Here is a 24531-nt window from a genome sequence, read left to right on the forward strand (position 1 = left end):
TCTCTCTCTCTCTCTCTCTCTCTCTCTCTCTCTCTCTCTCTCTCTCTCTCTCTCTCTTCCTCTCTCTCTCTCTTCCTCTCTCTCCCCCTCCCTCCCTCTCTCCCTCCCCCTCTCTCTCTCCTTTTTCTCTCTCCCTCCCTCTCTTTCCCTCTCTCTCCTTCCCTCCCTCCCCTCCCTTTGTGTGTGTGTTTGTGTGTGCGTGCACACGTGTTCGTTCTTTTGAGATAGGGTCTATCTACATAGCCCTGGCTGTCCTGGAACTCAGTATGTTGACCAGGCTGGCCTTAGACTCACAGAGATCCACCTACCTCTGCCTCCCAGAGGATTAAAGCCATCCATGAAATCATTTTATTATTTCTTTACTTTTTGTTACAGTCAAGGCTAAGAACTTTGCCTAATCATGGTTCCTGGAGATTTTCATTTTTTGAGATTTCAATCTCAGTTTTAAAAGTATAAATTATATTCTGAATTTGTTTGTGTAGGAGATTGTTAGAGATTAGACACAGGACCTTGTATATAATGTTTTTCATGAGGTAAATGCTACTCTTTCAGAATTTTTTCTCTTTATTATTTTCCCTTTTAAAATATTTGTTTTTACTTAATGTGTGTGAGTGTTTGCCTACATGTATGTATATGCATCACGGAAGTGCCCAATGTCTGTGGAAGCCAAAAGAGGGTATTGAATCCCCTAGAACTAGAGTTAGAGATGGTTTAAGCCATCATCTGGGTGCTAGGAACCAAATCTAGGTCCATTGCAAGAGCAGTCAGTGCTCTTTAACTTGTGACATATCTCTCCAGCTCCTGTGTTACTTTTCTTAAGCCACATTTACTTTGTGTTTTATAAAACTGACAGCTTTAAAGTCTTGGAGAGTGTTGTAGATTGTTGGCTTACCCAGATGCATGGCTTACCCTGGGTGCATCTCAGTACTCCATCAGCATCGTGTGGTGGCACACACCCATCATCCTAGCACTCAGGATCACAAGTTTATGGTCATGGTTAGCTATAGCAAATTGGAGGCCAACCTGGAATACCTGAGATCCCAGAAAGGGCAGGGCAATTTTAAGACTGAATTATTAATGAATAATCTTATTGGTCTCATTTTTCAGTTTTAGTTCTTTCTCTTTTTTTAAGTGTCTCTTGTATTAAAAAGTACTAAATTTAAAAATGAGAGGGATAAGCCGGGCGGTGGTGGCGCACACCTTTAATCCCAGCACTTGGGAGGCAGAGGCAGGCGGATTTCTGAGTTCGAGGCCAGCCTGGTCTACAGAGTGAGTTCCAGGACAGCCAGGGCTACACAGAGAAACCCTGTCTCAAAAAAAAAAAAAAAAAGAGAGGGATAAGTTCCATGTTTCTAATAAGAGATGTATCAGTGGCCTGTGTATCTGGTGAGGCATACTTCTAAGATAATTGCGCAGTCTAATAACTATTTATTGAGAGCATATTCTACTCCAGACTATAATATATACATTCAAATGGGCCCTGTATTCTTTAGAGCTAACCTCCTTAGGAAGTTAGAAACAAAACTCATTCCTTTTAATCCACTGTCTTGTGTGTTGGCAATCAATTTAGGATGATAGCTAAAAACTGAGACCTTGGGTTCCATCAACTGATGAGAGAACCTGGCTGTTCCACATTTCATGTCCTCAGCTTTTCTCTGTCCATAATATGTCCCTCATAAGTCTGTTGTAGAGACTGAGTAGTGCATGGAAAGCTGTTAACTTATGCTCCTGGTACAGAATCAGTACTTATTAAAGGTTTGCTGCTCTGACAGGAGGTAGAGGTAGAGGTAGTCATTTAGAGGAGCTACCAGTTATTGTAGACAAAGTGTAATATTAAACTATAACAGACTATAACAGACTAGCGGCACTCGTCTCAGTGGAGAATATCCTGAATTGAGTCTTTAAAAATGGCCTGTGGAACAGTATATAGGACACAAGGAGAACATGAGCCAGAGATGCACGAACACTAAAAACTGTGCGCTAGTATACATCACACAGCAGCAATAAACTCTGATGCAGAAGTGCAAAGCAATAGGCAGGGGCAGTGTTATGGAACGCAATGGACTTTTTTTAACATAAGGGTGCTACTGAGGCACTTAAGGAAAGAGAGTGGTGTCATTTCTTGGAACCTGATGCCACCAAGTGAAGATGCCTTGAAGGGGCACAGTAACTATTGGAACATTTGATGGTTCAGTTGAAAGACAAAGTGCAGAATAATTGGTATACTGTAATAATTGGTATCATTTGCCCCCCCTTTATATATATGGAACATGGGTTCAATCTAGGGCTTCTTTTACAGAATCAAACTCAACTCAGGTTGTAAGATGCATGAAGACTCTTAAAAAGCCTTGTTTAAGACTGACAGTAGTTCCTCTAACCCAGGCAATTAGGACCAAAAGTCTCTTTTTCTCTAGGCTATGTATGATTTCATATAGGTCAGATACATATACATACATACATATATACATACATACATACACACACACGTATACATATATATATATACATACACACACATATACATATATATACATATATATGTTTATATACACATGCAAGTTACATATTACATACAGAAAACTCACATTTTAAATTTACATCTCATTAAAAAATGTTTCTTAAAAGCCTCAAGGTAAATGAATAGATAAAGTGAAGACGTCAGTCACCATTTCAATCTAAAGAGAGATAAAAGGAGAAAAAGCATAGAAATTTTGATTCTTGCTGCTACTTTCTACCCATCTGTGGTTTTGTATTTCCAGTTGTGCACATAGACACCCTCACCCCTGCCAAGTTTCCCACCCTGTACATTTGGTGAAGAGTTGTGCCCATTTAGTGAACTTTGTGAAGACAAATGAAAATAGGAAAGTATTGTGCATTGTATACAGAAGACATTATATCTGTGAGAGTGTATGTTTGTATCCCACACTCTATACAGTTTATCCATTAAAAGCACACCATTTAATGGTAACATATTTCTTTAACAGGGAAAAAAAGATGTGACCCAGATATTCAACAACATCCTGAGAAGACAGATTGGTACACGGTGTCCTACTGTGGAGTATATCAGTTCTCATCCTCACATCCTGTTTATGCTTCTCAAAGGGTAGGTACTGGTTTTCCTAGAAGCAGGGTTAACATAGCTGTTAAAAAGTATGCACTGTGTCTCCTTGGCCTCATTTGCCTGGTCAGTGTTTGCTATATGTAAGCCTGGTCCTCTAGATCTATCTCTAAATGCTTTAAGCCTAAAGGAAGTCCTCCCTTTGTACTTTGGTCTCCATTACTTCCATTTCCTACCTGTCTTTCCTCTGTCTTTTTGCCGTCCATGTCTCTTACTATCATCTTTCTTTTGCTTCCTCACGGACCCTATTCCTAACTGCCCAGGTACTATGTCCCTACCTGTATGATGCTGTGTCCCTTCCTTACACATGTGTGTGCAAGTACATACGTATATGTTCTAGCTCTCCATCTTAAACAATAGAGGTACACATTCTTGCAGTGCTGACATCTGCCAAGGTGGAGGAGACATGTGGGAATGCAATAGGTGTTACTGTTTTTAACCAGAGCTGTAAAGGAGGGAAAAAAGGAGAACCCCTCATTATTGCTTTTTATATCTACTCACATGCCTCTTGAGCACAGTGAGGCTACTCTGACTCCTAAAGATTGGTAGCCTAGGTGCCTTGAGGCATGCACACAGCAGATGACGGTCCTCCTCCCCTGCGCTGCCTGGCTGTTCTGTATCTCAAGCCAGGACGGTTCATCTTACTGTGTAGTACTCCTGTTTCCAGTGCTGTAGAGCCACACAAGTCTACTTCACCTATGTCACCTTCTCCCTTGTCAACTTATAAATATTTAACCATGTTAAAGTGATACATAACACAATTTGACAATCAAGAATATCAATGAACAGGAGCTCTTTGCTTCTTCCTCATTCTTCAATCTCATTGCCCAATTCTTTTCTAGTTGTTGAGTTTTTTTAAAAAAAGTCATACATTTTTAAATATACATAAATCATATATTTACCTTTGCATTGCAAATAATGTGCTTATCATAATTTCTCAACTTACCAAATTTAAACTGCTTTCTTTAGTTTTCCAGTTCTGTTGGCATTTCACTTCCTTCTCTTGTCCTCCTAGTAGACTTTACCACAGATTTGAATTTTACAGCTAATCTCGTTGAGGTTGTTTGCCCATGTTACCATGCATTGTTGAGCAAAGAAATATACTGTGATAGCTTTGGGGCTGACGCAAAGTAATGGTTTTTAGAGATTCTTCTCTTAGCTCTGGAAAAGAAAATGCACTTGGATTTTTTACTAGTTAGGGAACACTAGACTCTTACAGCAAATGAGCCCAAAATGGAGTGACTCAACACAGGACAAGTGTCACATGATATTGCTGGGCAGATGATCCAGGTCGGATCCATGTCAGTTCCATCTCTACATATGCTTCCTAAGATCAGTCTGCTCATGGACATTTCATCCCACAAACAGGTAAAAAGAATATGAATATATTTGTGTGCACAGAGAATGACAAGAATCCTAGTGTGGCTGGAGGTTAGGAGGAGGCAGAAAAGGATGAGGTAGAGCTGAAAAGGCAGAGAGACCATATTAGTAAGAGCCTTCCATGCCCTGCCAACGAACGGGAATGTCATTCTGCAGCCTCCTTAGGAACTATACCTGATGGATTCTGGTGGCAGCATGAGAAGTGGCTTGGATGGTAGTGGGGATTGAGACCAAAATTAGAACCATACTTTAGTGATATGGTATTAAACAAGGGAAATATTTTTAAAACAATTTTCAGTTTTTCTGATTCAAAGATAATAAGCTACTTATCTTGGAAATGTTTAATATAAAAAAGGAGTATGTTCCATAAACTCTCCCAATAAAACTATCAATAACAATTTAGAGGCTGCACCTCTGGATTTTTCTCTCTTAAAATTCATGTTGGGTTCATTCCTTCACTTTCTGTCTTGTAGATGCCACACTAAGTGCTTATTCAGTACCAGGCGTGTAATTATTCACAGTAACTCAGACAGTACGGGTATTACTTAAGGTTAGAAAACTTGAAAGAGCACATTTTAAATCCAGATTTGGTTAAGTCCTATATGTTCCCAAGGAAGATTTAAGGGCCATCAATTTAAAGAACACAGCTTTTACCTCAATTGAAAAAAATATTCTGATGCCAAATTTGAGTGACTATGATGAGGAGCCCACCAGAGAAGACCACTCAGACATAGTCTACGGCCAATTAAAAGTCTTTATTCCAACCAGTTGAGACTATGCTCAGGTATTTGAGACCCAAGTGTAGCCATGACCATTTAGAGAAGGGGGCTTTTAAAAGCAAAAAGCACATCCTGGTATCTCACTTGGAAACTGCAGGGGGATGTTTTGCTAAAGCAGGCAGTTTAACAGAAGGTAAGTAATTAGCTGGAGGAGGTTTGCATAAGTACTTATTTAACACATGTCAAGATAAGTTAGGTAGGACATCCTGACTTTCCTTGGTTTCCTAGAATAGGATAATTTTCCACAAATCTTCCAGTAAGAAGATCCAATTCTAGTTATACCTGAAGTGGCCTCAGCAGGAATACAAGATGGATAGAAATCTTCACTGACTTGCCCTGTCACATTACAGTGGTTCAGGAAACATGAAGCTAGGTTACTCCAGTTCCATGTTCCTACATGGAACCAATTCATGAAGTTTTATAGTAGCAGAGCAAAGACTATCATAAAAATATATTGATGTATATCAGAACATTTACAGCAAGATGGGGAGATCTCTCCTATAAGGCCTTAAATGCTTTCTGAAGACATTCTTAGCTTTTGGGTTGATGGAGACTAGTGGTCTGCTAAGTTAATAGGTTCTAAAAGATTTTAATCTGTTAGTCACAGTGTGTTCTAACACAGAAGTGGTCAAAGGAGATGGCTATTTAGGGAGCTAAATCTGGCCCCAAGTAAAAGCTTTGGACCTGAAGTATAGAAGCCTCTGTACATCACTGCAGTTCTTATCAATCAGATTTTGCAGACACAGTTTCTTTCCAGGAATTCTCATTCACTAAGGCAATTCAGATATTAAGGAAGATGGAATTAATTGTTGGTGCTTCTCAGGACAGATTAGATAATGAGAAACATTGGCTGGAGTAGCTCTGCTCCATCCAGTGTAAAAAGGAGATTTTACATGTAGCCCTCTGTTAAAGCTCAGCATTTTTACTAAATTATCTTTTCTGAAGGTTCTTGAAAACTTAGGCAATAACTTGATTGGCCTATTTATATACCAGACAATGGCATTATTTAGGGGCTCAATAGTTACATGCTATATTGAACACATGTCCAACCATATGTCACACAGAGAGAAATTGATCCTTGTATAAAAAGAAGAGTCATCTGGATGCTAAGCATAAGGAATTTAAAGTCCACATTTTATGAAAAAGACTTTTTAAAGAACCATTTCATTCTAAATTAATTCATCTCCTGGCTGAGACATATGGCACTCCAAGACCACTAAACTTTTCTCAGTGTTTCATAAAGAAATCGTGACCACTAGATGTCTATCTAATGTTAAAACTACATATATCTCCCCAAATCTTATTTTCCCAAGTTCATTGAAAAAATCTACAAAAGTAACAAATGCAGAAGCTCATTCACCCATCACTCAGCTGTCGCTGTTTAACTTGGCATATGCCATCTCTCCTCCCCCAATTTAAAGCAAACCTCTGAACATTTCAATAAACACTTCAAAAAATAATAACTTCATAAAGCTACAGTGTACTTATAAGTCAGTAAAAATTCTGTAACAACCAATACCCAGTCTACCTTCAGTTTTGCTTATATTGTTTGCTTCTCTCCTCCAGTTCACATATTAAAGAAGTATCATAAGAAGGACTACTTACTGTATTTGGTTGTTATTTTTCTTAGCCAAAAGTTTTGAAGTCCCTCTCATTCAGCACCTCACCCACCCACATATTTCTGTATTGTGAGTCTGATGAAGAACAAGTTCTTCTACAGTGTAAAGTTGTCACACGGCTTTCTTAGAGGATCATTTAAATTATTATATTACCCAGCATGGAGATGGCTAAGCAGGTGAAAGTGCATGTTGTACAAGCTTGATACTTAACCCACAGTGGAAGGAGAGAACCCACTCCTCAAAGTTCTCTGGCCTCTATGAACACATGGAGTGCCACCCTCTTATCCCTCATTCCCATATTACCTGTTTCTAGGTTAGCATTTCTGTTTTGAAACTTGATTAGATTCAAAGTGAACTTTTAATTTGCAATGATATTTTGTAGATGGTTCCATGTAATCAATGTTTCATCACATCAGGAGATATTCCTTTACTGATGCTGTGACTTGAGTTCTAGGCTCAGATGGTAGCATCTAATCAGTTATAAGCTTTTCTGACATCCTTATATTGAGTTCATCATTTTGTTAGGGGTCACAACAAAATAGTTTTCAAAATTAGTTATTTATTAGCTGGAGTAGTTTTCTGAAAAATAACAGTCATCTACTGTAACTGTTATTCTTAAGTAAATTCATCTCAGAGAAGCAGAATAAATGCCTATTTTTATTATCAGCTTGGAGAATAAATAGGTTATTGTCCTAGAAACTTCCATTGGTGTCAGTGAATTTCTCCCTCTCCTTCTCTGTATCTATTTGTCTGTCTCCATCTCTTCACACACACACAAACATACTCTTCTGGTATCTTATTAACTAATATAATGTTCCCACATATCTCAGTTACTGTACACAGTTTTCTTAACATTCAATTAGTTGTGACCTTTCAGGACACTGTTTTTTTAACCTCACTAAAATATTTTGAAAGAGTTTCTTTGCTTTCTGATGCAAGAAGATCTACCAGACCCAACTTCATATCTCCTGACACAGACCTGGATTCTGGTTGATTTGGTGAGGAATAGTTCTTGGAGACACTAATCTAGATTCCAGATTCTTACTCACACTGAATTCTTGCTGCTGCTAACCCTTCAAAGTAGACAAAGTTTATTCATTATTTTTCAATTATGCAAATGCTTCTAGATTAGAAGCAGACCTTCTTGACTATTGAGTAGGTCTTTTGGTAAATAACATTTTCTGAGACATTTTCCAAGGGCTGTCACATGGCATTGTTTGTTCCCAACAGTAACAACAAGTCATTTTCCTTTATATAATACAGTCTTTGTTCTTGAGATGTTCTTACACAAGATCTTTCTTCTGGCGCTTTCTATGTAATGATCACTGTACTCATTACCAACTGAAACATTTGCTCTTTTTATTCTTTTTTATGTAAATAACACTTTTTATTTATTCTTTGATTTTTATACACTTACATAAAATATTTTTATCCTGTCAGTTTATGCCTTCCTTTTTTGGTATTTATAACCCCATATTATAGGAATAAATGATACCTTGGGCCCAGTTAATGCTGTCCACATGTACTCGGGTATAGGGCCATTCACTGAGATATGGGCAAACTACCAATGATCACATCTCCTAAAAAGAGTGACTCTCCTTTCTTCAGTAACCATCGATTCCTAATAGTTCCTAATAGTTTATTGTCTCTCTAGCCACTCTTTCACTGTGTTTCCTGAACCTTGGATGGAAGTTGAAGAGTTAATTTAGATTATTCAGCCACAACTGAACACTAATAATTAGTTGTATTTGACACATTTACCAGATGTGAAGCTTTTATTCACTACTATGCACTGCAAAAAGTGATTTTTCTAACCAAAGTTGAGAAAAATTCAAATCTGTGGCTTTAAACAAACATTTAGAAGGCAGTTTAACAATATGATCATTTAATAACAACAGTAAGTGACCCCTGTAGAGCCTATGATCTCCTTGGCTATAGGATATTGATCAGTTTTACAATACCAGTCATTGAAATCCCTTCTATAGAACAGGCTTCATATCTAATTTTTTTTTTAAAAAAAATTGCTTGGTTACCCCATAACCATCATACGACTGTTGCACTAACGGGCACATCTTGCCAGCCAGGTTGGTATTATAATATACAGGATCCAGTAGAGGGTGAGACTATTGTTGTCTTTTCTCCTATAGCAGCCTTCATGGTACCGTTCTACACGGTCTAAGCTAGCCAGCAGGGAGAAAGTTTCCTGGTCAGTCAAGGTTAATTTCTTTAAAGATGTCTGTTCTTATATTTTCCATTTAGTAAATTTAAAAGGCTCTTCTGATATACTACTATTTTTTGAATGAACATAAATATATAATAGTGTGCCTTCTCATACTGATAGAGTTAGGTAGGGTTCATACTGTGTTGTCTAAACTATAAATCTGGGGAAAAATTGATTCAGTTTTATAAGATAGTGATTAATTTTAGCTGATGATTTACTCTAGGTTAGCCATTGTGGGAAATAGCATGATTAGTCATAGGCTCTGTTACTGGGAAGCTTATCTGGGAGTAGAACGGATGAGTTAGGATAAAGACTAATTTTGAAACTTAAGACAGGCTTAGCATATTGGACACTTCTTTATATAGTAAGCAATAACTTACCAAGTCAGGATTATCAAGTTGAAATGATATGTGTGGGTCATAGATCCATGGAGGGTATTGAGGAAAATTAAGAAATTCCCAAACATCCAATTGTATTCCTAACTTTTAAGCAGTTGCTGTGTCAGAAAATGACATTTCCCACTGTTGGAGACAAACTTCTGGGATGAATTGATAAGTGTTCTCCCCAGTGCAGTACTTTGTAAATGTTCTCGTGAGTCTTAGAAATAAACCATGAGTGCATCACAGATGGTTCCAATAAACTTCATGAAGTGAAAGGAAAAATAGAACTAATTATACCCAAAACTTGGAGTGGAAACTTTTTATAGATGGTCTCAGCTTGGAAACTAAATTCAGGAATGAGACATGTTGGGTGGAGATCATTCAGCCTTTGTGTAAGCCGGCCTTTGACTCTCATTAGCATTCGCTAATGTTGGTAGATTCCATTTGAGTTTGAGATTCATTGGATTCATCATGTGTCTGCACTGAAAAAGCATTCAGAAGGTGGGAAAGGAACCATAGGACACAGTTAACACTGGAGCCTGGGAACTGTGGAGAGACCATGGGAAAGGATGAGAGAGAGACACAGCCCAAGAAACAAAGGTGTTTGAAATGAAGTGATAGAACTGATTCATAGTGACTTCTGGTGTGCTGATGTGAGGTTAAGGACACTGTGTGAAGTGCAAAGGAGGGAGAGTAAAAAGGACTGGAGAGGAGCATTGAACTAGTGCTGAAGGATGCATTAGAGATGCCACGTGTATGAAAAACATTCCCTCTGAGAGCTTCATCTTCTAGGGATACAGGGCTGAGATGGGACACAAAACTGGTGGCCTGAAGGCCCACAGGTATCTTAACTAGTAAGTGTACATTTTAATTAGTCTTAGATACTGTGTTTATCTAGTCCTGTTATTTCTCTAAATCTCAACCTGTGTGTCACAACTCCTTTGGGGGGTCACACATCAGATATCCTGCATATAAGATATTTACATTATGACTTGTAGTCACACCATTAGAAGGTTGAGAACCACTGCATTAGGCCAATAGCCGTTATTTTATAGCCTCTGTTTTGTTTCATTTTGTTCTGTTTTTGGGACAGGTTTTCTTTACACAGCCCTATTTGTCCTAGAACTTGTTCAGTAGACTAGGTGGGCCTCCAACTCAAAGATTCGCCTGTTTCCATCTCCCGAGTGCTGAAATTAAAGTTGTGCACTTGTTCTGCTAGGCTAGTTATAGTCTCTTTAACACTCTTACTTAGAGTAACAAAAGTATAATTGATGTTTCTTCCCTGACATTTAAGAAAATAGGCCCTAACAGTCCATATTATATCTGACACTGAATTCCAGTAGACTAATCTCTAAATTCCTTTCTTAAGAGAGATTGCTAACATAAATTGGTGTTCCTTATAGTTTAAAGAAAATTGTGTCTATATGAATATATTGGCATTCCATGCTATTGTGAGTTAACAGAATACTAAAATACTGAATAGTGCTTATCATTTAGCATAAAGGAAAATAAATCATTATCACCCTGAACTTTCTTTACTATTTTCCCTCCTGTTTTTTTTGTAAACTTAGATATTGTAAAGTAACCTACTTTCTAAAGTGTAGGAAAGTGAATTTTATTTTGTGTCTGAATTTTCTGCAAATGATACGGTCATATGAAAAAGAATCCATTGTTCTTTATTATTTAACAAAATGTTATCATTAGTAGTTGATAAATTTTCATGGACTGTTTTAAAGTTGTAGTTGTTTTCTGTGTCATTGTCATTATGTGTAAGTGTGCCTCTGTGAATGGGAGTGTACACATTAGTGCAGGTCCTTTCATGGAGGCCAAAGGCACTGGTTCCCCTGGAGCTGGAGTTGCTCAGTGCCCATGAGCCATCTGACAGGAAAGCTGGGAGCCAAACTCAGGTCCTCTGCAAGTTTCCAATGTGCTCTTAACCACTGAGCCATCTCTTCATCCCCTCTCTTGAAGTTTTATTTCAGAATTATTTAATTTTAGTTTTCAGACATTTGATTTTCTTCATTTATTGTAAATGTAGTCTTTTGCCACAAAATTAATTTATGTTGGTTACATTTTAGTTCTTTTAAACAAATTTTATTATAAAAACACTTATAAATAAAAACAGCAAACACCAAAATAAACCAGACCCAAAATGAATATAATTTAATGAAATATATATATAACTTCAAAGTGGAAATTATTAAATGTCACATTACATTTTGCACTTTCTGTATCAAATATTTTTTTTATCTACCACCAAAACCAAAACATCATGGCAAAATTAGAGCGAGAAGAACAATAAGTTGTATATCCCCTTTTACAATTTGCAGTAAATTTGAAAAATAAACCTGTTCCTTTGTACATTGTAGATGTTACACTATCCTTTCCTCAAAGAACATTGTACTAGAATGCCTTTCAAGAACTAAGACATTTAGAGTTACTTTTCTCAGTAGGCCTAGTACTAAAACTCACAATCCAGTACTATATGTAATTGAAATGAAAAATAATCAATCTGTTTAAAGCCATGGTAGCATCATCTTGTTTCAGCTCAGCTTCTCTATGTTCTACAGATGCAGCTGCCTTTGCTCTCTCTCTCTGCACTTAGCACAATTTTCCATTGAATCATGCAGTATAGGAATTGTCTTATTTGGCTGTTACCCATTTTCTTGGAATGTTACCACACAATAAAATATAACTCAGTCCTGTGTTCATTCAGATGCTTAATTTAACATTCGAAAGACTTGCTATTGGAAGTGGAGCAGATCTGGGGTGCCAGTCTTCCTCTGTTTCTGTAGTAAATGCTGTTTCTGTAGTGTACTTTCCTGCGAGCCATAATTCTACTTCACAATGTCAATGAGCCAGTTAGTAGGTAGTTCTCTACTGTTCATCTGTTGCTTTCAGGTCATTTTACATATAATTCTCTCCTGTCTTTTTCCTTAATTCAAGATGGGTTCTCTGTGCTGACAAGGGGTCAGCATCCTTAGGTGTTAGCCATCTCCATCCCTCAAATTAATGTTGATGCCCAAGGCCAATTTCTTAACCTCTTCACTAACTTGTTTCTCTATCAATTTCTGCATGGTACCTCCATCCACCCAGTTAAGCTAAAAGCACAGGAATCATCCTTGAACCTTCGACTTGGATTTATTCCTCACTAGCCCTACCTCCAGTATCTCCAAGTCTTGTTGGCTCTCCCTTTAGACAGCATCAGCATCTGCTTAAGGTTTTCTGTCATGCCTCCGCTGCCATACCAGGCCACCATTACTGTTGCTAGACATCTGTTCTTACCTTTTCCCAGCTTCTACTCTAGCTGCCCAGTCTATTCCTTATTTCCTAGTAACTATTGTTGTTTTTGTTGGTACAAGGAATTGAACCCAGGGCCTCCAGCATGCTAAATATTACTCTACCACTGGAACACCCTCAGAGCCATCTATTTAAACATGAGTTAGGATGTGTTAATTTCTTGCTTTAAACTGAACTGCTTACCTTAGCTTTCAAATGTGTATATGACTGGTCCTGCCCTGCCCTCCCCACACTCTTCACTGCTTTTTCCTCCATCCCACCCTGCTAGCCACATTTCCTCTCCTCTGACTCACCAGATTGTTCTTACTTTGAAGGTTGCCCTTTCCTTCAGTCTAAATTAAAAATATTCACAAATACTCTCTCACATCCACACAAGTAAATACCCACTCTAAGTTGCTCAGTTTGCTGCCTTCAGATTTCACAGCACTTCCTAGAAATGACCTTTAACATGGTCTCTATTCTGCCTCTTCCAACAGACACACCCTCACTAAAATGCTAAGGATGCAGTGACAGTGACCTTCCTGTTTGCTCTAGTGTCCCCAACATCTGGAATGATGCCTAGCACATAGCTGTCAGTGGGCTGAATGAATGATGTTTGAATGAACTGTGACAAATGGTGTCTGTGTTTCTGTTATCAGAACTGAACTGGTTCTTTTAATGCCATTGAAAGATTTTGTTAATGGGATAACTGTTCTGTTTTCTCTCTTGTTTGTGCTTTAGCTATGAAGCCCCACAAATTGCCTTACGCTGTGGGATTATGCTAAGAGAGTGTATTCGACATGAGCCACTTGCCAAAATCATCCTCTTTTCTAATCAGTTCAGAGATTTCTTCAAGTATGTGGAGCTGTCCACATTTGATATTGCTTCAGATGCCTTCGCTACTTTTAAGGTAATTTTTTCCCTAAATCAGGAAGCTTATATAGTTCAAGTGGATTGACTTCTAAAGAGGCACTTCTACTCCTTAGTCCTTAGGTAGTCAGCCATGGATGAAGTGAGGCCAGTCATTTACACTGCAGAAAAATACTCAATGTACTAAGCACAAGGTCAGCTCAGTGGAATGGCTTCTGACATGTCTGGTGAAGAGGTGGAAGGAGCATGTTACCATGTGCTAGAACTACTAAACATTTACAGCAGATTAAGGTGATAAGCCCCTCTGGGCACATGTGCAGTGTAGCTCTGGAAGGGTATGTAGAAACCATCAACAGAGGCTACTTCCTCAGAGGGAGGACCTGGGTGAGGAAAGGAGATGGACGAGGGTACTGGGAAGTATGAAGACATCATGTCATTGTATCAATATAACTTTCACATTTCCATGGGTTAAAAAAATATTAATAAGCATGTTAATATTTTGATATGGTTGGTCATCTATGTGTATATATGTTTTGTATTTTAACAGTATAGTCATCTCTTTTTATTATCTGTTATCTCCTTTGTCATTATATGGGAAATATATTTCACCTAACTTAATTTTTTAATTTAAAAATGTTTTCATTGTGATACCATACACATTTCCTTCTTAACCATTCTTTATGCATTATTTAATGTGGCTAAGTCCTAAGGCACCCTTCTCCAGAAGCCTTTCATCTTGCAGGATTAAAACTCTGCTCAGTTAACCTCCCCTTTTCTCCTCCCTTCAGTCCCTAACTATATTCCAACTCTGTTTCTATACGTTTTATCAGCAGAAAGATATTCAGAGAGCATATCAGAAAATAGGTTAGCTAATTTTCATGTGAAGCTACAGGAAATTACATATCCAATGGATCATTCATCTTCAATTTATTTCACTTTAGAAAGCCATACACATAAGGAATTAAATAATGGCAAGGTCATTACCATAAGTGTAATTCTCTTTATTTGTTGGGTCTTTATGTGTTGTGGGAATCAGGGTAATAATAGGGTCCTCATAAAAAGAATTAGGCAGTTTCTCTTCTGTTCCTATTTTTGTAGAATGATTTGAAGAGCATTGGCATTATTTCTTTTTTTTTCTTTTTTTTTAAATTTATTTACATTTCAGATGCCATCCCCTTTCCCTATTTCCCCTCCCTAGAAACTCTCTGTCCCATCTCCCCTCCTCTTTTTTGCTTTTATACCATTTTAATTACATGCAAATATTAAGGTCCGTTCTAGGTTGAGGAATTAGCAATGCAGTAGATTCAAATAATCAAGGAACAAGCAAGACAATAAACATAGTCAAAGAACAAGCAAGACAATAAACAAAAATTCCATGAACACTCCAGTGACCACTGTTTCTAAGTGGTCACTTAGAAACAGTCATCAGGCTGGTGAGATAGCTCAGTGGTTAAGAGCACTGACTGCTCTTCCAGAGGTCATGAGTTCAAATCCCAGCAACCTCATGGTGGCTCACAACCATCTGCAATGATATCTGATGCCTTCTTGTGGGGTGTCTGAGGACAGCTACAGTGTACTTACATATAATAAATAAATAAATAAATAAATAAATAAATAAATAGTTAAAAAAAAAAACAGTCATCAGGATGACCAAAATATCTAGGCCTACTTCCCTGTCCTACCTAGCCTGTTACGGGAGATATTTAAACCGGTGTTTTCTTGGGCCGACTATCTAAGTGGCGGCTCTGCTTAGCTCATCCGCCGTGTTCTGCAGCCAGAGGCTGTGTGTGCACTGGAAACACCGTCCCTGCCACCGACAAGATGCCAGCACGGGAGATGGCTCTGCCAATTTTCCATGCTGTCTCCACAAGGCTGGGCTGAGACCAGACCATCCTGCCATCCACGCGGTACCCAGTATGAATGACATTCTAATGCGTAATGATTAACCAAAGGCTTTATGAGTTTGATAATGCTCAATTAACAAGATTTCCACACAAGTGGGGGTGTTTCCCAATTAACTAACCTAGATATAAGTTGTTACACAGGACTGCTCTCGGTCCAAGCATGGTTCTCCAGCCTCCTACATCTCTGTCTTCCTCTGCTCCCCCTCCTCCTTCTACATCTCTGCCTTCAGCTCCTCCTCTTCCTCTTTCCCCTCCTCTCCTTATTCCTCCTCTTTCTCTCTTTACTCCTCCCACCTTAGCTCCTCCCAACTTTTGGGGAAAATTTCCCACTACACTAGCCCAAAGTCATTTTCATGTCTGAAGCCTACTCCCTTGTTCTTACCTAAAATTTAGATTCCTGCCTGAAATTACGTATTCGTTCTAGCCTAATGTCAGATTTCTGCCTGGAGCCCACTTCCTTGTCCTTGGCCCATGTCAGATGCTTGCCAAGCAGCCCCAAAAGTTCTCCACCTATCCCCCTTTTTTATTTCTTTTTCTTTTTTCTTTTTTGTTTTTTTCGAGACAGGGTTTCTCTGTATAGTCCTGGCTGTCCTGGAACTCACTCTGTAGACCAGGCTGGCCTTGAACTCAGAAATCCGCCTGCCTCTGCCTCCCAAGTGCTAGGATTAAAGGTGTGCGCCGCCACCACCACCTGGCAAATGTGTAGCCCAGGCTGGCCTTGAACTCGTGATCCTCCTGCCTCTGCCTTCTTCAGCAAATCCTACCGGTGTGTGCCACCACTACCATCCATTTTTTATTTCATAAACAAGACTGAGCCTGTCTTAGGTCGTTCTGGCAAGAATGCTTTCCTTACCCTTCATGGAATATGCATTATCAAAAGCAATGCACTTCTGTCTGAGGTTGGTAAGGCTCTGTGCAGAATCTTACTCATCTTTGGCTTGCCAGCCTGTTAATTTAATAACTCTGTCTGGGGGTCCATTTTCAGTTTCAAGCCATGTATTTTGGCTGCCAACATGTTGATATAAGCAGCCATCTCAAGTGTCATGCCAAATACCATTGGATTCGTGTTAGTTCTAAAATTTACAGTGGTAGTCATTATAATTAGGAAAAAGTTTAAAGACACTTATAATGTATTTGGCATAATTCTAACACCTCTGTGGATGTTTTAACTTTGCATAGTGAGCTTATGAAATTCAAGAATGCTGCTCTGCTAAGCATTGATGCGGCAGATACTGCTGATAAAATTACCCATGGCCTGAGGTCAGTATTTCTATTTTGGTCAAGCTTCAAGAAAGGCATATATAGCTTAATCATGCTAGCCCTTTTTGTCCTGGGAATACTTTTATTCCTGCCCATCGTCTTAAAGCTTGTCTTTAACAACACAACATGTTGACATTATTTCTTCTTTAAAAGTCTGGTAAAATTCTGTGCTAAAACTATCTGGCTCAGGGCTTCTTTTTGGGTGGGGAGGGCAGGGGGAGACTTTTAGTGACTGCTTCTATTTCATTAGGGGTTATAGGTCTGTTTTCACTTTGGTGGCTGGTATATACCAAAATATTTATTCATTTCATTTATGTTTCCTAGTTTGTTGGATTGCAGGTTTTTAAAGTATGTTCTTAAAATGTCTGGATTTCCTCAATGTCTGTTGTCATATGCCCCCCCCTTCATTTTACATCTCTAATTTTGATAATTTCTGTCACTGTCCACCATTTAGTTAATTTGGCTAAGGGTTTGTCAATCTTACTGATTTTTTTTTTCAAAGAACCAACTCTTAGTTTCATTTATTCTTATTATTATTTTTTGTTTCTATTTTACTGATTTCATCCCTGAGTTTAATTCTTCCAATATACTTCTGTTGGATATTATTTTTGTTGTTGTTGTTCTACAGCTTGCAGGTGTGAGGTTTATATGAGATCTCTTTGTTTTCTTTTTCAATATATGCATGTGGTGCTTTGAACTTGTCATTTAGAACCACCTTCATTGTGTCCAGTAGGTTTGGGCATGTTGTATTTTCATTTTCTTTTAATTCTAGAAAATTTTTAATTTCTTTCCTTATTCCTCTCGTAACCCATTTTTTCCATTCAGTAGTGAGCTGTTCCATTTCCATAAGTTTGTCAGCTTTCTGTTGTGAATATCCAGCTTTAATCCATGGTGCTCTGATAGGATGCAGGGTGTTGTTTTATTTTTCTTCAATCTATTGAGACTTGCTTTGTGACCAGGTATATGATCAGTTTTGGAGAAAGTTCCATTAGGCCCCCAGGTATATTCTTCATTTGCTTGAAATGTTCTATAAATTACCTGTAGGTCCATTTGATTTAAGGTATAAGTAAGCTCCAGCATTTCTCTGTTTAGCTTTTGTCTGGATGCCCCTGTCTATTGGCGAGAGTATTGAAATCACCAGCTATCACTGTGTACGGTTCAATATGTGATGTAAACTATAATAGTGTTTCTTCTACAAATTTAGGTGCCTTTGTCTGTGTTTAGTGCATTTTAATCTGTTGGTAGAATTTTACTTTGATTAATATATAATATACTTCCCTATCTCTTCTGACTAGTTTTGTTCTAGTTAGTTTTGACTAGTTAGTCTGTTTTGTTAGCTAGGATTATCTTTTCATCATTTTACCCTGAAATGCTGTCTGTTCTTGATGTTAAGGTGTGTTTCTTGGATATGGCAGAGAGACGGGTTCATTTTTCCATCTATTATATTAGTGTGTGCCTTTTAATTACGGTACTGAGACAGTTGATATTGAGAGTTACCAATGAGCAGTGTTTGTTAATTCCTGCTATTTTTTTGTTATGGTATGGGTTTTTGATTTGCTGGTATGAGATTATTTATTCTTTGAGTTTTCCTTGGTGGTGTTAGTCTCTTCAGCTTGAAGTTGTCCTTCAGTCTTCTGTAGGGCTGGATTTGTAGATGGATCTCGCTTAAATTTGTTTTTTGTCATGGAATGTCTTTCTCCATCTATTGTGATTGAAAGTTTTACTGGGTATAATAGTTTGACTTGGCATCTGTGGTCTCTTAGAGTTTGTAGAAAGTCCATCCAGGCCCTTTTGGGTTTTAGAATACCAGTCGAAAAGTTATTGTAATAAGTCTGCTTTCATATGTTAGCGGTTTCTTTTTCCCTAGCAGCTTTTAATATTCTATTTTGTCTGTAGGTATGTTTTCATCATCACGTGCTGAGGGAGCTTCTTTTCTAGGTCAGTCTAGTTGGTGTTTTGTGTGCTTCTTGTACCTTGATAGGCATCTCCTTTATACTTTGGGGAAATTTTCTTCTGCTTTTTGTTTGTTTGTTTGTTTGTTTTTTATTTGTTGTTGTTGTTGTTGGAAGTATTTTTTGGGCCTTTGGCATTTCTTCTCCTTTCTTTATTCCCATTACTCTTAGATTTGGTCTTTTCATAGTGTAGATTTCCCGGATGTTTTGTACCTGGATTTTTTTTTAACATTTTCTTTGACTATTGTATCTGATTCTTCTATCTTGTCCACAGTGCCTGAAATTCTCTCTCCCATCTCATATTGTGTTGGTAAGGCTTGTCTCTGAGGTTCCTATTCCAAGTTCCTAACTTTTTCATTTCCAGTTTTCCTTCAGTTTGGGTTTTCTTTATTCATTCTGTTTCTACTTTCAAGTCTTAAATTGTTTTCTTCCTTTCATTCCACTGTTTCTTTATGTTTTCATTGACTTCTTTAATGAGCTGAGCCAGATGGAGTTCAGTCACAAGGAAGGAAGGATGAGCTTATTCTACACATACATGTGATATGATTGCATGATCTCTGTAAGGTGATGAATCTGAGGGTACGTTGATGTGTATATTATACATACACTCAAGTACAGATGTATAAGAGAAATAGACACATGATTCACCACCTATACCGTTATATGTGTACAAGGGAATTCCACCCTATTGTAGTATATTTTCCCTCCATTCCCCCCCCCCCCACCCCCGGTTTTGTTTTTGTTAATTTCTACTTATTTTGTCTGTTGGATTTGAAGTTTCTGTTCCACTCCTTTGGTCTGCCAAGTCCTCTCTGGCTGACCTGGCGAAGTTAATCCTCACAGTCACTGCTGACTAGCGTAGCAGGTAGAGAACCCCCACCCTGACACACATACACACACACACACACACACACACACAGAGAGAGAGAGAGAGAGAGAGAGAGAGAGAGAGAGAGAGAGAGAGATCACCGTGTCTGCTGCAACCTATAAAGATATACTAACTTCTATTCTCACAGAGCATGGAAAATTCCACAAGCTGCTCAAGAGGATCCACCAGACTAGGGAGGGGCAGTTACACATGAGGATCCCACATATCTGCTTAAAGATCACCTCAAATACTCTGCAACAGCTTAGTGTGTCCTGGATGGCTTGACACAGGAACTAGTTAGACAAGACTCCAGCCAGGCTGGGGAATGGAGCCCTCATAGAGTATTTCCTTACTTGAAAACCTCCATTCCAAGTCAGTTCTCTGTCCCCTGCTCTCTTAGGACAAGTAATAACACATATGCATATATTAGCACAGTGTCACTCAAGCTAATGCCTTGTGGCATTGTGGTTGAACTTGAAAATTACAAAACTTCAAAAGTCTCCTTTCATCTTCAAGAAAAAGGGAAAAGCTTGCTGAGCTGTAGAGTCCCGTTATCTCTGCAGTTAGGAGATAGAAACAGGAAAATCAGGAGTTCAAAGCCAGTCTCAATTACATAGTGAGTTTGAAGCTAGCCTTGGCTACACAAGAAAAGTAAATGTTGCATATTGTTTGTATGCGTCCAAATTAGTACACTGCTGTGGAAAACAATGTATCAGTACGACAGAAATGTGAAATAGGATTATCATAGGACTTACTTAACAATACCATTTGGGCGAGCTGGAGGGATGGCTCAGAAGTTAAGAGCACTGACTCCTCTCCCAGAAGTCCTGAGTTCAATTCCCAGCAACCACATGGTGGTTCACAACCATCTATAATGGATCTGATGCCCTCTTCTGGTGTGTCTGAAGAGAGTGACAGTGTACTCACATATGTTAAAAAAAAACAAAAACAAAACCATTCATGGATATTGCCAAAGAAAATGAAACAGGTGTATTGAAGAATAATTATTGAATCATTGTTCTCCAGGAAAAGGAGTCTACTAACAGACAGGAAGATAAGTAAATGAGGTATAGGCTGGTGAGACAGCAAGCCTGACAACCTGAGTTTCATCCCCAGAACAAAATCACATAAGAAGCCAAATGTGGTAACATACATTTGTGATTGCAGCACCTCTGTATTGAGATGAGAGGCAGAGAGAGGAAAACCATACAGAAACTTGAGGGCTCATTAGCCTGGAATGTGTAGCTCAGTGGTAGAAACAGGAGACAACACTGCTCAAAACAAAAGCTGAAGACAAAACGACAACTCCCAAAAGTTGTCCTCTGATGTCCATTCACACACTTGTACCCCCACACACTGAATATACATCTTACATACAAACACTTAAGAAAATGTGATAGAATCTACTGGTAGGAAGGACATGGTGGATCAGTGTTGCACACTTGAGTGTAGACCAAGAAGTAAACAGAGTGGGAGGGCTGGGTTCCAGTATTCCCTTCAAGGCTGTCTCTCCTTCCAACTGAGCTTCTTACGTATGCACCCTCTAGTCCCAGCCTCAAGGGTCACTGCACCTCAGGATTTCAAGACCAGCCTGAGCCTGAGCAGCATCATGAGACTTCATTTCCAGAAAGAGAAAAGAAAAGAAGAGAAAGAGAGAGAAACCTCTGTCTCCCAGTAGCTACGAGAGCAGCACTGCACTGGGCCTTTGGGGACATTTAACCCAAGGTCTGTGGGTGAACCTCAGTACCATGGGGGAAAATGATCCACAGCATATCAAACCATTAGACCATGGCTCGATATTTCAGAATAGCATCTGTATGCCTTAAATGTACTCAGCTTTAAAAAAAAAGTTAATTCAAAAATGTGCAAAATGCTTTAAATATTTTACTTTTTCTTGGTGTTAAAATAGAAATAGGGGCTAGAGAGATGTCTCAAAGGGCATATTCCAGAGGAACTGAATTTAATTCAACCTTACTTTCCTACAGCTTTCAGTAGCCTGTAACTCTAGCTCCAGGGGATCCAATGTCCTCTTCTGGCCTCCACAAGCAACTATACTCACATGCCTACATATATATGTGCACACATGAACATATACACACACACAAATAAAAATACATCTAAAAAATAGTTCAGAATAGAATCCATTGAAATTTGCCATTTCTACTGCCTGATTCTTTTTTATGTATTGGGGAAATTTTAATTAACTATGTATTAAGGTATTAAATTTTATTCTAGAAAGGTTAAAAAATCCTTTTTTAATTGAAATTTTTACAATACCTGAGTTGGGTATTTAGCCTCTAAGTATATAAAAAGGATTAAATGGGGCTTTTTCCCCCCCAAATATTGAAGTAAAATGGGAATATGACTTAGGTGTTAGTTGAAAACAACCAGAAATTCCTTTGTGCTTTCTTGCAGTTTTCTGCAAGTTTGTTTCTGTAGTAAGATAAGATTGATTCTCTTTAACTCTCAAAGGACACATTATCTAACTTAGTAACTTGCAGTATGTATCTCGTGGCGCATTCACCTGCAAGTAAGCAGACCATGCTCAGATGACATGATAAATGTCATTCCTGTGCTTCCAAGTCCAGCATCCTCCTTGGGGGTGGGGGGAGGCAAAGATAGCTCAATAGGTACAGCAGGTACTGCACAAACCTGATCTGAGTTCAGTCCTTAGAACCCACTGAAGGGGGTCAGGAGAGAGCCAACTCTGCAGAGTTCTGTCCCTTCTCCACATGAATGCTGTACACACATGCCTCTCCCAGACATAGACATACAACAATAAGAAGAAAATTTAAAAAGAAATGAATAGTCCAAGGGGCTAGGGGCTAGGGAAATGGTCCGGCATTTTAAAAGCATAAAAGCCTGGGTGTACCACACACCTGCCTGTTTCCCCAGTGCTGTAGAGGACAAAAACAAGAGGATCACTGTGGCGTGATAGCCACCAGGTTCAGTGAGAGATCCTGTCTCAAAGGAATAGAGAGAGAGAAGGACCCAACATCACCCTCTGGCTCCCACCTGTACAGAAGTAGGTGCACACACATGCACACACATTAGGAAAATACTAAAAGATCAGAATGCTTGTAAAACCAGTATATTAATTTTTGAGGTCAGGTTTTATGCCATTCAGAATTCTTGCTTGAAAAGTGGTTAGAACTAGACACAGTGCCTGTGATCCCTATACTCACTCTGAGGCAGAAGGACCACTTGAGCTCAGGAGTTGGAGGTCAGCCTAGGTAGTGTGGGTAGCAATCAGTTACTGACCTTTGATAAAGATAATCAAACTATTTGAATATTTATTATAATCACAATGTAGAAATATTCTATAAAGTTACCTCATAAGTGTTATGTTCACCACTTAAATTATTTCTGCTATTTAAAACACTTAGGTTTGACGCTCAATGTTTTGCCATTATTTTAACCTGAAACAAACTTGAGCTTTACATCTTAAAGTAGGGTTGGAAATAACTTTGTAATGTAAATGCAAATATTCTTTTCCAGCTTTCGTATGTTTCAAGTGAATTGATTTATCAAGCCGTAGAGGCAAAGGTTATTCTTTGTGTAATTAATTATAAATGTCCCTAGTTGTAGTAATTTTCTTCTACTCCTTGTTCTCTTGTAGGATTTGTTAACCAGACATAAAGTGTTGGTAGCAGACTTCCTAGAACAAAATTATGACACTGTAAGTAAATCATTTTTAAGATGTTTTTTCTTTTTCTGGCTAGGGTCCTTATATTGTGTTTTAGATGAGAACCACATGTAGGTAGGAAGTGCAGATGGCTTATGAACTGGGCTGGCAGTCTCAAAGGCTTGTATTTCCAAGACCTGAAGACTAAGGACATATGTCCTTCAAAGCCAGAAATTTACAGTTCTAGATGCCCAGGATTGAGGCTTACTGCTCTGCATTCCGATTGCCTGTTGCCTGGCCCTTGGAAGTATGTTTTGTGTAGATATCTATTCTTTTGGGGGAGGAGGGGTATTCAATTGTTTGATTGCTGTCCATACTCTGAGTCCTGATCCTATGTGGTGGTTCTGGCAGAAAGCACTTCTGCAGTTGGTGGATGGTAGAGAGAAATGGAGTTGGGCTAGAAGGAAAGGCTGAAAGGGACAATGAAAAAGAACTAGGGGGCCCTGAGTCTACTGTATATGTATTTTAGATTCATAGTTAACCTAATTTATCTGATGAATATATTGATCTATAAAATGTCATGTGTTGATCTTTTTTTTTTTTTCTGTGACAAAATAAGAGGAATAACTTGGAAGAAAGGAAAGCTTTATTTTGGAATATGGTTTTAGTCTTTTTGGTCACTTGGCTCTGTTCTTGAACCTATTGTGGGGCACACATCATGTTGGAAAACATGTGGCAAAGGAAGGATACTCCATGGCAGCCAGGAGTCAGGGAGAGTCTAGAGATAGAAGGCACCCTTCAGCAATATGCCTCTAGAGTTGGGGGAGATGGTTCAGCAGCTGTAACACAGGAACTGGGGTTTGGGTCCCAGAACCCATTTAAAAAGTCAGGTAAGCATAGCAGCCCCTAGCAATCCCAGTCATAGGAGACAGAAACAGATGATCCTTGGAACAAGCAGACCAGCCACTCGCTCGATTGGTGAACTCTTGGTTCGGTAAGATACTGTGTCTCATATTCTGTAAAGCAATCAAAGAAGACAAAACCATCAGCATGTAAACATGCATGCATGTACACTGCACGCACACACACATGGGGGGAAGGGAAGAATCATGACCCTTAGTGACCTGTCTCTCCTCTTCTAAAAGTCCAATCAACTATGACTTCATCAAGGGATTAGCCTATTAATGAAGTTGGCACTCTTATTATCCATCACTTCTGAATAGCACTGCAAGCTGGTGACCAGGTTTTCAGTATACAAGCTTTTAGGGAGAGCCTC

General features: G+C 38.7%; 2 protein-coding genes across 5 annotated transcripts in view; one reads left to right on the forward strand and one right to left on the reverse strand.

Annotated features, from left to right (window-relative positions):
* Window positions 1–24531, forward strand: part of Cab39l (calcium binding protein 39 like) — a 107876-nt gene that overhangs the window by 61753 nt on the left and 21592 nt on the right. For all 4 annotated transcript variants that reach the window (XM_028785884.1, XM_028785885.1, XM_028785883.1 and 1 more), the window contains 3 exons: window positions 2985–3103; window positions 13518–13686; window positions 23250–23309. In XM_028785884.1, the coding sequence (XP_028641717.1) occupies window positions 2985–3103; window positions 13518–13686; window positions 23250–23309 (348 nt within the window). The remainder of the gene's footprint in view (window positions 1–2984; window positions 3104–13517; window positions 13687–23249; window positions 23310–24531) is intronic.
* Cdadc1 (cytidine and dCMP deaminase domain containing 1) overlaps window positions 24084–24531 on the reverse strand; it is a 70939-nt gene continuing 70491 nt past the window's right edge. Inside the window, exon 10 of the mRNA XM_028785877.1 lies at window positions 24084–24271. Coding sequence (XP_028641710.1) covers window positions 24162–24271 — 110 coding nt within the window. The 3' untranslated portion in view covers window positions 24084–24161. The remainder of the gene's footprint in view (window positions 24272–24531) is intronic.

Source organism: Grammomys surdaster, unplaced genomic scaffold (assembly GCF_004785775.1).
Source record: "Grammomys surdaster isolate TR1022 unplaced genomic scaffold, NIH_TR_1.0 125357, whole genome shotgun sequence".
In the NCBI taxonomy this organism is placed as follows: Eukaryota; Metazoa; Chordata; class Mammalia; order Rodentia; family Muridae; genus Grammomys; species Grammomys surdaster.